General features: G+C 41.3%; 1 protein-coding gene across 1 annotated transcript in view; it reads left to right on the top strand.

Annotated features, from left to right (window-relative positions):
* Positions 1–2,536: 2,536 nt before the first annotated feature.
* The window catches only part of LOC122807604 (collagen alpha-1(I) chain-like), a 128,012-nt gene continuing 115,070 nt past the window's right edge, over positions 2,537–15,478 (top strand). The window contains exon 1 of the mRNA XM_044078514.1: positions 2,537–2,600. Within this exon, the coding sequence (XP_043934449.1) occupies positions 2,537–2,600 (64 nt within the window). The remainder of the gene's footprint in view (positions 2,601–15,478) is intronic.

Genomic DNA, 15,478 nt, shown 5'->3' with positions numbered 1-15,478 from the left:
TTCTCTTGAGTCAACCATAATAACTGGGTCTTGTTGTGTGCTGGCTATCTCCTCCTCGGGTTTCTCCTACTCCTGGACTTGCCAAAATTGTTCCTCGCCTGCGTGTTCGTCTGCTTGGGTTTGTTGTTCCTGGAAAAAAAACCCTGAGGCAGGTTATTCTGACTACTTGCACTTGAAGAAGATGGCAACTGTTGCTCACTAGTGGCCGTGCCATGACCATTGTTGTTAGAATTGTCAATTAATCGCTCACTACGATGAAGAGGTTGTGGCTCTTCGTTCTGGTTACCAAGCTCGTCATCCTCCTGATTGGCTAAATTAAGTGAATGTCCATTCAAGTCCACAACTTGCCTAGACTCATTAATTGGTTTAAAAATAGGGGGGGGGGGGACATGGGTAAGCTTTTTTGTTTGCATATTCACGAACGTCCCTTTCAATCTTTTTCTTCTTAGCATTAACCAGTTTACACATTGTGGCCTCAATACTGTTAAAAATATGAAGGTATTCGTATTTATACCTTAAAAGGTCACTATCGCCTTTGATTTGATGTTCAAGAGCTTCCAACTCTTTTTGAAGGGCTTCGGTGTCCTTGTTATACTGTAGGATCAACAAGTTAATAAATTCAAAAGCCTGTTTGTCAAATAATGTGAGGAGGTCATCATGAAACTGTGACCCCTCAACAAGTCCCACAGGAAATCGCCACTGCCAAAGCCCTTTAGGAACAACATTTTTAACCAAACATTGTTGGAAATATGATATTTCCAATTGAAGTTTTCTGCATTTGAACAGTTTTGAATCGAAAGCATTAATAAGTTGTAAAATATTACTTATGATTGGTTCAATATTGATAGACGTAGACATGTTATTTGCGTCAATATTAGTCTTTTCAAAAAAATCAATATTACTCAAAAAGCCACAAATGGTAGGAGCAGCCTGAGTCGTACCCTGATCGGGCGAGTTAGTATAAACTCTGTTGTTAGCCCTCAAAGGTGAATTTTCTTGATTCGCCTGCAAACCTGGTGAATGAGAACCATGATTGCTGTTCGTGTCATTACCAGTTAACCGGGCGTTAATGCAATTAATTGTGGGTGGTTGCTGTCCCGGTTGAAGCGAAGACAATCCAGAACCGGAACACTGTAGCTGTGGAATGCTGTTGCTAGCTTGAGAACTAGATAGTTGAAAAATGTCAAACCGCTGTGTGAGATTGTCTATACGGCCCATAATCATTTCCAAAAGAGCCGTTATGTTACCATTGGCGTTCGCCTCACGAATGGATGACTGGTTAATAGCAGAAAGTCCTCCCTGACTTTCCGACTGTGTAAATAAAGAGCCTTGAGGGGATGCTTCCTGACTGCTCATAGTGCTGTACACAAACCAGGTAAACCAAAAAGCACTAAACAAATGACAAACCAGGTAAACCAAACGAATGAGCTGTAGAAAGCACAAGTCCAAGGCTGACAATAAAAATGTAAATTTAATAAAGTAAGCACACGCTTTCGGAGAACTCAATGGCGCTCCTTTCTCAGACAAAAAAGTTTTACATCTCTGAATAACAACCACATTTTTATGCAATCAATTATGCTAATTAAGTGTGTTCAAACTAACAAATCACATAGACCCGTAAGGGGGTGTGTTCCCATTACTAGCACCAGCAAACAGAGAACTTTCGTCCTAAAAGGTGCAAGTATAATAAACTAAGGTCCTACTGCACCATAAATAAAACCAACACAAAAAAGAGGTTTAATGAGAAGTTAATTGGATTGATGATCATTTAAGATTATAATAATCTTTTTTGTGTTGGTTTTACTTATGGTGCAGTAGGACCTTAGGTTATTATACTTGCACCTTTTAGGACAAAAGTTCTCTGTTTGCTGGTGCTAGTAATGGGAACACACCCCCTTACGGGTCTATGTGATTTGTTAGTTTGAACACACTTAATTAGCATAATTGATTGTATAAAAATGTGGTTGTTATTCAGAGATGTAAAACTTTTTTGTCTGAGGAAGGAGTGCCATTGAGTTCTCCGAAAGCGTGTGCTTACTTTATTAAATTTACATTTTTATTGTCAGCCTTGGACTTGTGCTTTCTACAGCTCATTCGTTTGGTTTACCTGGTTTGTCATTTGTTTAGTGCTTTTTGGTTTACCTGTTCGATGTTTTCAGCTTTCACTGAATAGGGTTTGATATTAGAACATTCGAAGTTCTGAAACTTTGATGTTCTAATATAGACCCAAGAATTCTACTTACCAGCAATTATATTTCCAGATTGTTTGAGAACACTCTTCAGTCAGAGCTCAAGGAGTATCTAACAGTGTACACAGGAATTTACAAACAGGGACTATTTTAAACAGCAAGCCTTGAAGAATCAGAAAAATAAACTGTTAGACCAGTTTTATAAACTTTAACACCACCACGGAAATAGGGGGAACCAGTTTCAGAAGTGATCAGAAACAAAAAAAAAAAAACAATGCCAACAAATATATAAAATAATTCAGTAAGCAAATATATAAAATAATTCAGTCAGGCAAGAAAATGAAACAATGCAGAACTCTGAAAAGTTAAAGCGCCAAGAATTCTGCTTATCAGCATTTATATTTCCAAATTGTTTGAGAGCACTCTTCAGTCAGAACACAAGGAGCTTCAAACAGTGTATGCAGGAATTTATAAACAGGGGTTATTTTAAATCAGCAAGCCTTGAAACAATCGGATAACAAAAAAAGCTGTTAGACCACTTTAATAAACTTTAACACCACCACAGAAATAGGGGGAAGCAGTTTCAGAAGAGATCAGAAATAAAAAAAAAAATAATACCAGCAAATATATAAAACAATTCAGTCAGCAAATATATAAAATAATTCAATCAGGCAAAAAATTAAGACAATGTAAAGCTCTGAAAAGTTAAAGTGCCAAGAATTCTACTTATCAGTGATTATATTTCCAGATTGTTTGAGAGCACTCTTCAGTTCGAACATAAGGAGTTTCTAACAGTGTATGCAGGAATTTAAAAACAGAGGCTATTTTAAATCAGCAAGCCTTGAAACAATCAGATAACAAAAAAGCTGTTACACCAGTTTTATAAACTTTAACCCCACCTCAGAAATAGGGGAGGGGGGGCAGTTTCAGAACAGATAAGAAAAAAAGCAATGCCAACAAATATATAAAATAATTCAGTCAGAAAATATAAAAAAATAGATCAATCAGGCAACAAATTAAGACAATGCAGTACTCTGAAAAATTAAAGTGCCAAGAATTCTACTTATCAGCGATTATATTTTGAAATTGTTTGAGCGCACTCTTCAGTCAGAACACAATGACTTTCTAACAGTTTATGCAGGAATTGGCAAACAGCGGCTATTTTAAATCAGCAAGCCATGAAGCAATCACATAAAAAAGCTGTTAAACCAGTTTTATAAACTTTAACACCACTACAGAAATATGGGGGGAGTGAGTTTCAGAAGAGATCAGAAACAAAAAAAAAAAACAATGCCAGCAAATATATAAAACAATTCAGTCAGCAAATATATAAAATAATTCAATCAGGCAAAAAAATTAATACAATGCAGAATTCTAAAAATTTAAAGTGCCCAGCATTCTACTTATCAGCAATTATATTTCTAGATTGTTTGAGAGCACTTTTCAGCCAGAACACAAGAAGTTTCTAACAGTGTATGCAGGAATTTATAAACAGGGGCTATTTTAAATCAGCAAGTCTTGAAGCAATCAGATAACAAAAAAGCTGTTAGACCAGTTTTATAAACATTAACAGCATCACAGAAATGGGGAAAACTTATTTCAGAAGAGATCAGAAACAAACAAACAAAAAAATAAAAAACAATGCCAACAAATATATTAAATAATTCATAGGTTCATAGGTTCATACTAGGCTATCTGCCCGAGGGCATTTACAAGCCTAGCCCATAGTTTTGTGGCTTACGCCACCCCTTTAGTATGGGGAACTATACCCATTATTTTGCTGTGCCTCTGTTGAGCAATGACACTGAGGTAATCCCTGGGGTATATCTGCGATCTCCCATCCATTGGTCAAGATTTCTCTTGAACAAGGCCAGCGAGGTGCTCTGCCTCACATATACTGGGATTTTATTCCACAGCATAGGGAGTCTTTGGGACTAATTCAGTTAGCAAATATATAAAATAATTCAATCAGGCAAAAAATTAAGAGAATGCAGAACTCTGAAAAGTTAAAATGTCAAGAATTCTACTAATCAGCGATTATATTTCCAGATTGTTTGAGAGCACTCTTCAGCCAGAGCATAAGGAGTGCCTAACAGTGTACGCAGGAATTAACAAACATGGGCTATTTTAAATTAGCAAGCCTTGAAGCAATCAGATAACAAAACAACTGTTAGACCAGTTTTATAAACATTAACACCACCACAGAAATAGAGGGGAACAAGTTTCAGAAGAGATCAGAAACAAACAACCAATGACAGCAAATATATAAAATAATTCAGTCAGCAAAAATATAAAATAATTCAGTCAGGCAAGAAAATAAGAAAATGCAGAACTCTGCAAAGATAAAGTACTAAGAATTGTACTTGTCAGCGTTTATATTTCCAAATTGTTTGAGAGCACTCTTCAGTCAAAACACATGTGAGAGATGCAACCATATAGCCAAACTGGAGGCTAAGCTCTCTCAACTCAGTACTGGCATAACCAGTCAGGAGGAGAAGGAAACCACACTCACTACAATTCCAGTCTCACATAGACCTACCACGACAGCAAACCAAACACATAATCACACAAAAACATACTCGGAGGCTCTAAATAAAGATCTGCCTAAGCAGCAGAGACCTCCAAAGCAGACACTGTGGAAAAATACTGAAGTCAACATATTTTGTATTCTGTATTTAAAGGGTTAAGCAGAAAAATGTTCACTGCGTGCAAACTGAAATGTTCTGGAAAATGTTGATCACTGAGGAATGCAGAAGTTAATCTTAAACTGCTGATAAGAAAGTTAATGGTGCAAGAATAACTGTGGTACTGGCTGGTAAAAACAAGTAATCAAACTATCAATTTTAATGAAAGTCCTCTGTGCTACGTGTATGTACGTGCAGGAGGGTCTATATAAGGAGAACTTAAAGTACAAGTAGCCAGACTGCTGGCATATTACTATCATGTAGCAGGTCTCCATGCATGTAAAATAAAGCTGTTTTACTTGCTTACAAGAACTTGGTGTGATTCTTCCAGAATATGTTAGAAGAGTAAAATCTTTCGACATAACTGGCTAACGTTAGGCGGCCCTGCACGCGAATCGAACAAAGAGAGGCTGAAAACCTGCGCAGGTGGAGAGAGATCAGGCTCTCCTCGAATGAAAGACCTCCAACTGAAACAGGTTGAAATTAGAGGCCAGTCACTCTTTCCAGATTCAATCCGTGAGGTGGCAGCGAAACAGGGCGGAGGAATCACAAAGGTAAGCAAAAAGAAAAGCTATTTTTGTTGTTTCTGATTGGAATTTTTGTCTAAATTTTAAGGGACTAGTCAAGGGAGAAATTTAATTTTCTCAAAGTATAAGGAGTATATGTGAATAGATTCCATATACAAGAGATCTCAGGAACAGGAATAGTTTCTCGTAAGAGAAATGGGAACAGGAACCAGTTGCCAAAGGCTAACGACAAAACTGAAGATGAAAAGTTTATGTTTGATTTACACCCAAAGAATGTAAAGTATTTAGATAAATGGAAAAAGAACATGGGTTTAGTGGATGTTTAAATAAGTCAGAATGTCAAAATCTAGTAAGATTACTGCGCAAACAGGCAGGAAATAAGACAAGGAAGCAAAAGAAGGTAGGGATTCCCCAGGCACAGAAATGGCTGGAGGAAGCAAATAAAAGACATAAGGAACAAAATTTAAAAAAAGGTGTGGTAATTCAAGTGAAAAAGATGTGTACTTTGTTCAAAAGGAAGATAATGAAACTTCCATAGTCAGTCGTAGTCACCAGAATCCCTCGGCCCCTCCCATCCAGTATCCAGACCCTGCACAGGTTATTGAGGTGCCCCCCGACCAGGACCCACCGCAATACCAGGCTTCGGTGAGTGGCCCCCCCACGCCAAGTATTATATTACAGAGAGAGCCTGCCAACACTCTTGACTTACGAGCGGAAGTATTAGGAGAGAAGGGCACTGGAAAATTAAGGAGAAGGTAGATCAGGAAGGAGAGGAATACCCACTGATAGAAGTGGCAAATCCTCAAGCAGGCGCAGAAGGCGAGGGTCCTACCATATTGGTCTACCGACCGTGGACCCGTGATGATATCCGAAAGCGGTAGAGGGGATTCCCCATCCAAAAGTAGATATGCGTAAATTCATTACAGGCGTAGGGGCATGAAAATGAGTTATAGATTAAACGCTGTAGAATTTGAACAAGTAATAAGGCAAATCCTAGGACCTGATTGGCACCTTATTTGCAGAACTTGGGACCCCCTGCTACCAGAGGAAGGGGGAGCCTTGCCGTTTAACTCCGAAGTGTGTAGAACCAGAATAAAGACTCTCCTAGATAAAATAGAAGAACATTGGAAGCCCAAAGCAGATTGGACTTGCATTAATCAATGCGTTCAATCAGATGACGAAACCGTAGACAATTATCTACATCGTCTCACACAATGTTTTGATGCTCATAGTGGGTTGATTAAGGCAGAAAATCAGGCAAATGACTCGCCCTATGAACAGCAACTGAAAATGCATTCCTAAAGGGCTGCAAGACAGCCATTGGTAACTTTATACAAAAGCATATGATCACACACAGGACAGCGTCTACAGCCCCTTATGGATTATGCTAGACATGCTGAGAAATACCTGAAGGAAAAAAAGATAAAAAGCCCAGACTTTTACAGTTAGTGAAGATGGAACTTTAATGTTAGTTCAAGGTTCCAAATCGCGGAAGAGGGCGTGGCAGGGGAAGAGGACGAGGAGGCATAAGTCATTCTGAGGATTTCGAGGGTAGGCAAAAGAGGGGGGAGTGTTTTAAGTGCGGTAAGAAAGGACATTTCGCCAGAGATTGCAGAGGACCGGAGAAACCGATGGTTGCTTCCGTGGTACCGCATGACTATATGACGGTCAAAAAGACGTAGATGGAGGGTATGAGGAAGAAGAAGAAAGTGAGAATGGGGAAGTAGGTACAAGTGAAGACGATGGGTGGGGACAGGAAATGGCAGAAAATGAGAAATATCAAATGGTAAATCTAACAGCACTAGCATCAACTATGCAATTGGAATCCCAACCAGTGATCACATTGCAAGTTGAGGGTCGAGACATAGAATTTCTTTGTGACTCAGGGGCTTCACGAACGTTAGTCAGAAGTACTGCCATATCATCCGATGTTACCTCGGATGAATATGTGCTTGTAAAAGCAGCAAATGGTCATATTTACAAAGAGCCATTGTCCAAACCTCTGTGGTTTACCGACCCAGAGACGAACCAAACCATACGGTTCCGAGTAATAATTTCAAAAATCTGCCCAGTACATTTACTAGGAAGAGATTTAATGCAAGTGTTCGGTATAGCAGCCGTCCCAACCTCCACGGGATGGTGGCAAGGAGAATAGAACTGAATAGTGCAATGCTATTAGAGGGGCAGGGAGATCTCCATTACTGGTATAGTAATGATTTGATAGAGACAGGCCCCAGAGTGTAGTGACGGCTCTTACAAATTTGGCATTAAGCAAATACGGCATAACAAATCCGAAGGTGTCAGATCCATTACATTGCACAATGTATTACAGAAGATGTGCCGGACCTGATTTAGAATACGAAAAGAAATTTCTTAGTTTTAAAGTCACCAAACTAGTATTGCATAGCCTTTTTGGGACACACTAGGTAATTCTGCAGTCACATGTAGCCTTACAAGGGATATGCAGCTGCTGTATAAGAATGAATTAACCACACATATTTCAGTCACGGAGGGTGAAGGAATGTCATGGTACCTCGTGGGTAAGAAAATAACTGAATGGGTAGGATGGACACCAGAACAGTTGGCAGGTAAGGGCATTCAGGTTCAAAAACTTAACTGGGTTACACAAGCCAGACCGACCGTGCACCTCAGGGAAGACAAACCGATACAATCCCCTGGGACATTATGACTATGTCTCCTTACCCCCATGGAAGAATCTCAATTGCAGATGATTCCAAACTCATTATGTTCGCAGGGTCAGCACGATATCAGACTGATTAGAACGGCAGGACAGGTAAAGATTACACCCAAGTCAGAATTTAGACCTCATAAACGGCAGTATCCCTTGAGCAGAAAGGCAGAGGAGGGCATTTTACCAGTAATCACAGCACTTTTGAAAGCTGGAGTATTAATTCTGTGCACAGACTCACCGTGTAATACGCCCTTATTTCCAGTAAAAAAACCGGATGGGACATGGAGGATGGTACAAGACTTACAGGCAATAAATGCCGCGGTGGTACCTCGGGCCCCCATATTCCCGGATCCGTCTATTCTGCTGAACGATATCCTTCCAACGGATAACTACTTTTCTGTAATTGATATCAGTAATGCCTTTTTCTCTATTCCCTTGCAGGAAGATAGTAGATTTTGGTTTGCATTTACGTTTATGGGCAAGCGTTATACCTATACCAGGTTAGCAGGGATACTGCGAAAGTCCGACCATCTTCTCACAAGAGATGTCCACCAATTTGGCTCAGTTCCAACCAGCCCAAGGGTGCCACCTACTGCTGTACGTGGATGATATCCTCCTGGCCGCGACTACGGAAGAACTCTGTAAGTCCGAGACTATTCGACTACTACACTTTCTGGCACACGAAGGACATAAGGTAAATAAGTCTAAGTTACAATTTTGTAAATTAGAAGTACGTTACCTGGGTTATACTATCTCTGGGAAGGGCAGGCGATTAGATGACAGCAGAAAGAATGCTATTTTACAAGCCCCCATGCCAACTACAAAAAGAAATGATGTCCTTTTAGGCATTACGAACTTCTGTCGTAGTTGGATACCCAATAAGTCCGAAGAAGTGCACCCGCTATCAGACTTAATTTTTGCAATACCGATGGCGGCAAAAGATTTGCTGCACTGGACAGACAAGGCAGTACAGGCATTTACTAGGATCAAGCAACTGATAGCTGGGTCAGCAACATTGGGGTTTCCAGATTACAGTAAGACCTTTATACAGACTGTAGATTGCAAGCAGGGATTTATGACATCTGTTTTAATGCAAATGTATGGAGATAAGTTAAGACCATTGGCATTTTACTCTAGCAAATTAGACTCAGTAGCACGAGCATTACCACACTGTGTGCAAGCAGTAATTGCAGCCGCTTTGGCGGTACAAGCGTCTGCCACGTTGGTATTGTTCCATGATCTTACGTTAAAAGTCCCGCACTCTGTAGCAGTCATCCTTCTGCAGGACAAGTTAACATTTCTGTCACCTAGCAGACATTTATCTTGTATGACTACGCTGTTATCGCAGCCACACATGACAATTGAGAGATGCACTACCTTAAATCCAGCGACATTGCTACCTGTTGCTGAAGACGGTATTCCGCATGTATGCTTAGATCTCATACATTCTAAAGTTCTACCAAGACCGGATCTTAAAGATCAACCCTTACTACATGCGGACTGGACACTGTTTGTAGATGGGTCAGCACGCAAAACAGAAACAGGCACCACGCAGGTAGGGTATGCAGTTACTACTGCAACTCAGATAATAGAGGCAAGACCACTCCCTGGGAACTTATCCGCTCAAGCAGCGGAACTGATTGCTGTGACAAGGGCATGTCTCCTTTCAGAGGACAGGAATGTCACTATCTATACGGATAGTCAATATGCCTTCTACGGTGCATGTGTTTGCTCAGCAATGGAAAAATAGGGGATGGTTACAACCTCGGGAAAGACATTATGCACAAAGACCTAATCCTTGAATTACTACAAGCCGTCCAACGCCACGGGTTTGGCCATCTGTAAATGCGCTGCTCATACCCATGCTAAGGACCCGGTATCACTTGGTAATGCCCTAGCAGACAAAGCAGCCAAAGAGGCAGCTATGTCCAGTACCTTTTCACTTGAAACCACACCTACAGAATTACAACCAACAGATAAATTTGATTTGCAAACCTTACAAGTCATGCAGGAACTTAGCACAGTACAGGAAAACAACGCTGGACTAGGTATGGTGTTAGGCAGAACAAAGGAATCTATGTGGGACCGGATAATAAATATGTTTTGCCTACTAATCTTTTTAGGTATGCAGCACTAGTTGTGCATGGCCCTTCCCATCTGGGCCCTGCAGCTATGGTTAGAATTATCCACCTTACCTTTTGGACCAAGGGTTTCATTGCATATGCAAAACGCTTTTGTCTATCCTGCATAGTATGTGCTAAATACCACGGGAGGGGTCAGAGTTGCTCGGCATCATTTCCAACACCCCTATCCTTTTCATACAATATGTATGGACTTCATCGAATTGACCCGGCACAACTAAAGAAGTTTGTGTTAGTAATAGTAGATGCATTTACTAAGTGGGTTGAGGCTTTTCCGGTGACACATCCGGATGCTCAATCAGTGGCTAAAATTTTGGTCAATCACATCGTCCGCACTTTGGACTTCCTACACGCATCTACTCTGACAACGCACGCATTTTGTCAATCAGATCATTCAGAAACTGTCTACAGTTTTCCAAATTGAATTGAAACACCATTGTGCCTACCACCCACAGTCATCAGGGTTGGTGGAACGCCATAACGGCATTCTAAAAGGCAAGTTGAGAAAACTCATGGCCGAGACACATCAGTCTTGGATTACCTGTCTACCTCTAGCCCTCCTTTCCATGCAGACAACTCCCACCTCAAAAGGAGTCACCCCATTTGAGTTGTTGTATGGGAGACCTTATTACGTCCCGCAGTGGCAAAACTTGTTGCCTGCGGAACGTGAGGGGGGTGAGGAGATAGCTGAGTACATGAGGAAAATGCTGACCAATACTAACAGCTGTTTAACGAATGATTGTTTTTCAGGTTCAAGAGACGACAAGATCACGGAAATCAGACCCGGCGAGTGGGTCTGGATCAAAATAATAAACGCAAGAATTGGGCATCGCTCAAATGGGAGGGCCCCTACCAGGTGCTAATCGCAACTCCAACAGCAGTTCGGATTAAAGAAAGGTCCTCATGGATCCACCTAACGCACTGCAAAATCATAAAACATTTTAAGTTAAATAAAGACTTGAGTTCCCCTGAGGAACAAACAGACAGCAGCAATCATGAAGGACAATAATGAGAATAAGAGAAAATGGTTCTATTGCAATGTTTTATTGTTTATAACTATTGTGATTGTAATATTTCTGTTTTGGACATTTCTGTCTTTTAATGAAGCTAGCCATTCAAAAAGAGACAAACACACCAGCTGGCATCCAAACTTTAATACATATCAAGCGATTAAATATGCATATGCATCCTCAATGAATGTCTCAAATTGTTGAGTATGTACTGTAATACCTACTGTACATAGTGGCTTAATGTTAGGGACAGCCCCTCTGGGAACAAATGATACTTGGAATAGTTTGTTGTTTGAAACCACAGAAGTACCACTGAGAGACAAGGTGGCGCTGCCTCTTCTGGGGCGCCAAAACGGAACAGTGTGTTTTCAAAAGATTGGAAAAGTTAAGGTGGGGCTGAGCCAATGTAATTTGACAATAGTTCATAATTGTACCCTAGAAGGGCAGTGTGAGACCAAGTTTGGAGCTATAAAAAAAGACATCAATGTAAATGATACTAGTTTTCTTGAAAAAAATGCTGTATGTATATGGCCTGTTATTTAAGGGGCTAAAGCCAAATGGGAGTTATGAATTTGCAACCAATATTACCATCAAAACAAATGATTGTTATTTTATTTGTGGTAGGAAAACATATAAATGGTTACCATATGGCTGGTCAGGAAGTTGTTTTTTGGGATATCTGATACCAGCTATCAGACACGCAAATGTATTACCTCAAAGTAAAATACGAAATGCACGTTCTCTTAATAAACCTATTAATCCCGTAGGTAACATTGATGCGTCATGGATTTATCACCATGACTTGGCACACGTCAGCAGCAAAGGACTCTCACATATGGACCTAGGCGATGATGTAATTGCTTGGGCTGGTATTTTGTCAGCATATGGGACAGTAAAATCCATCTGGGAACTGATTAAACTGTCAAAACTGTTAGAGACTCTGAGTAATGCGACATTTTCAGCGCTAGAATTGGTGACGGACGAATTAACGGCGATGAAAACAGTAGTGTTGCAGAACCGTATGGCGCTCGATTTCACCCTAGCGGCGAAAGGAGGTACTTGCGCTCTGATACACGAGGAGTGCTGCTCGTTCATTCCTGATAACGAGCACGCGATTCAGAGCCATCTTGAAATAATTTAACAAGTTTCTGAACTGACTAAACCTGGTCCAAACTCCTTGACTGACTTTTTCCAAAATCTGTTTGGAAACTGGGGTTCTGTGTTGATGAACATTTTAATTGCTGTATGTGTTGGTGCAATCATATTTTTGCTGCTTGGCTGCTGTTGCATACCATGTATCAAAATGATAATATCGAAGGTTATCTCTGCCAATGCTACAAAAGCATATTTCTCTGATTATGAGAAGGTATACAACGTATCTGGGATTGTGTAAAATAAACAGTATACAAAATGTTGTAAGGGGGGAAATGTGGAAAAATACTGAAGTCAACATATTTTGTATTCTGTATTTAAAGGGTTAAGCAGAAAAATGTTCACTGCGTGCAAACTGAAATGTTCTGGAAAATGTTGATCACTGAGGAATGCAGAAGTTAATCTTAAACTGCTGATAAGAAAGTTAATGGTGCAAGAATAACTGTGGTACTGGCTGGTAAAAACAAGTAATCAAACTATCAATTTTAATGAAAGTCCTCTGTGCTACGTGTATGTACGTGCAGGAGGGTCTATATAAGGAGAACTTAAAGTACAAGTAGCCAGACTGCTGGCATATTACTATCATGTAGCAGGTCTCCATGCATGTAAAATAAAGCTGTTTTACTTGCTTACAAGAACTTGGTGTGATTCTTCCAGAATATGTTAGAAGAGTAAAATCTTTCGACAGACACCCAAGCAACCGCTACCCCAAAACAAAACACGTGCAACACATATCTCACAAAGCCAGTGTGCCGAACAGTCACAGCCCTTAAGACTAAACAACACACCTGATACACTTGTAATAGGTGACTCTATCATCAAGCACACTGACGTCCCGCTCACCAGGCTGAACAAGGAGAGGGTCACGGTGAGCAGCCTGTCGGGTGCTAGGATCCGCCACATAACACAAGCACTCAGGTCACTCCAAGGCAAGTAAAAATATGACTCAGTCATTGTCCATGCTGGTGTGAATGACCTGAGACGTACCTCCCTGGATTACATGAAAAGAGACATAAAGGAGCTCTCTGAGCATGTAACCCAGGCCGGTATGACCCTGACCTTGAGTAGCATCTTACCCTCACCAAGAATGATGCCACAATATGAAGACAAGATGATCAATTTCAACAATTGGCTTAAGTACTGGTGTCATTCAAAGGGGATCCAATGCCTGTCAGCTTGGGATGATATGCTCGACAAGCCACGATGCTTCGCTAGGGATGGCTTGCACCTGTCACCCCTGGGCTTTCGGATATTGGCAAAGGCTCTTGCTACCCCCATAGTGCCTTTTTTAGGCAAGGCTCAAAAGACAAACCCACCTCCATAGGTATCACAAGGGATAAGAAACTAAGAGTAATGCTACTCAATGCCAGAAGTCTAAACCTCAAGATGCACACACTCGAAACTCTCCTTAGCATGGAGAACATTGATATCCGTGCAGTAACAGAAACCTGGTTCAGGGCTTCCGAGAGCACCCCAGCACTACCAGGTTATACCTCATACCATGCTTTTTGGCCCCAAAACTTGGATCCAACCACAAAAGGAGGGGGAGTATCGATATTCATCAAAGATACCCACACCTCCAGGTTGGTGGCAAAGCACGAAGCATCAGGGACTATAAATGTGCAACTAACAGTGGGTAAAACTGCCTTCCAGTTTATAGCCTGCTACAGACCACCCTCCCAAACCCAAGAATCCCACTCGGCCTTCCTGAGAACACTGGAAAATATGAAGGTCTCTCCAAACACCATTATATTGGGCGACTTCAACTACCCAAACATAGACTGGGAGCATTACTCTAGCTCCAACACCTTAGCCCAAAGATTCCTAGAATTTATAAACTCAAATGCTATGGAACAACTTGATACCACTCCCACAAGAGGGGAAAACATACTGGACCTGATCATCACCAACATGGGGACTCTATGCTCCAGACCAGAAGTGTATCCCTCACTGGTAAGATTAGACCATAAACTAATCTCACTGGATATTCACATCCTGACCCCACCCCCTGCCCAGAAAACCACAGTGAAAAACTTCTCTAAAGCAAATTTCACACTCCTCAAAACCGAGGTGGAATCCTTCAAAGCCCCCGGGCCTGTAGAAAATACAGCCCAGACCGCAGAATCCTTTATAAACGCATTCTATGAACACCTTCAGGAATGCATGGATCATGCGATCCCAAATAAAACCAAGACCCAATCCTTCAAAGGCAGACGTCCTGTCTGGTGGACCCCAGCCATAAACAAACTATACAATAGAAGGAGGAAGCTACTAAATGATAGAGCAAAATCCCAAAAAGGGAAGGCATCACTGATCAGTATTAGCAAAAAACTACGGGCACTCATAAAATTGTCTAAGGCCAGCTTCGAGAGAAAAATTGCACAGGACACTAAGGATAATCACAAGGCTTTCTTTAGTTATGTTAGGAACCTGGGTGGTAATTCCCAGATATGCTCAGAATTAGTCCAAAATGACAAAAAATACACTGAACCCACAGACATTGCCAACATCCTAGCTGACAGGTTCAGCGCAAACTTCTCCCCCCCCCAGCCCACCAAAAGGGCAAATATCTATCACAGCAGAGTGCTGCCCCCCTGACATCTCAGATGCTCAGGTAAGAGCCGCCCTCTCCAAAGCAAAAAGCACAGCAGCAATGGGACCAGACGGTGTCCCGGGCTGCGTCCTACATGAACTCCAAGAAGAGCTAAACCCAAACATAAAACTACTGTTCAATCTCAGCCTTACTAAAGGATATGTGCCCAAAGAGTGGCGTACAGCAACAGTGGTCCCTCTCCATAAAGGTGGTGCCTCAACGGATCCTGGAAACTATCGCCCCATAAGCCTGACGAGCTTGGTCTGCAAAGCTATGGAAAGGATCATCATGGACCTCATAAATAAAGATATTGGGGACCTACAGACACTGGATCCTACCCAGTTCGGCTTTGTTAAGGGCAGATCCTGCCTCTTAAACCTGGTTGATTTCTTTGAAACAGTCACCAAGGCCATTGACGAGGGGAAGGTTGTCCACACAGCCTACCTGGACCTTGCAAAAGCCTTCGATACAATACCCCACTCGGGCATTA

This window comes from Protopterus annectens, chromosome 7.part1 (genome assembly GCF_019279795.1).
Source record: "Protopterus annectens isolate FY-2018-M chromosome 7.part1, PAN1.0, whole genome shotgun sequence".
In the NCBI taxonomy this organism is placed as follows: domain Eukaryota; kingdom Metazoa; phylum Chordata; order Ceratodontiformes; family Protopteridae; genus Protopterus; species Protopterus annectens.
Note: the sequence above shows the minus strand (reverse complement) of the source record. Positions and strands in the feature narration are given on the sequence as shown.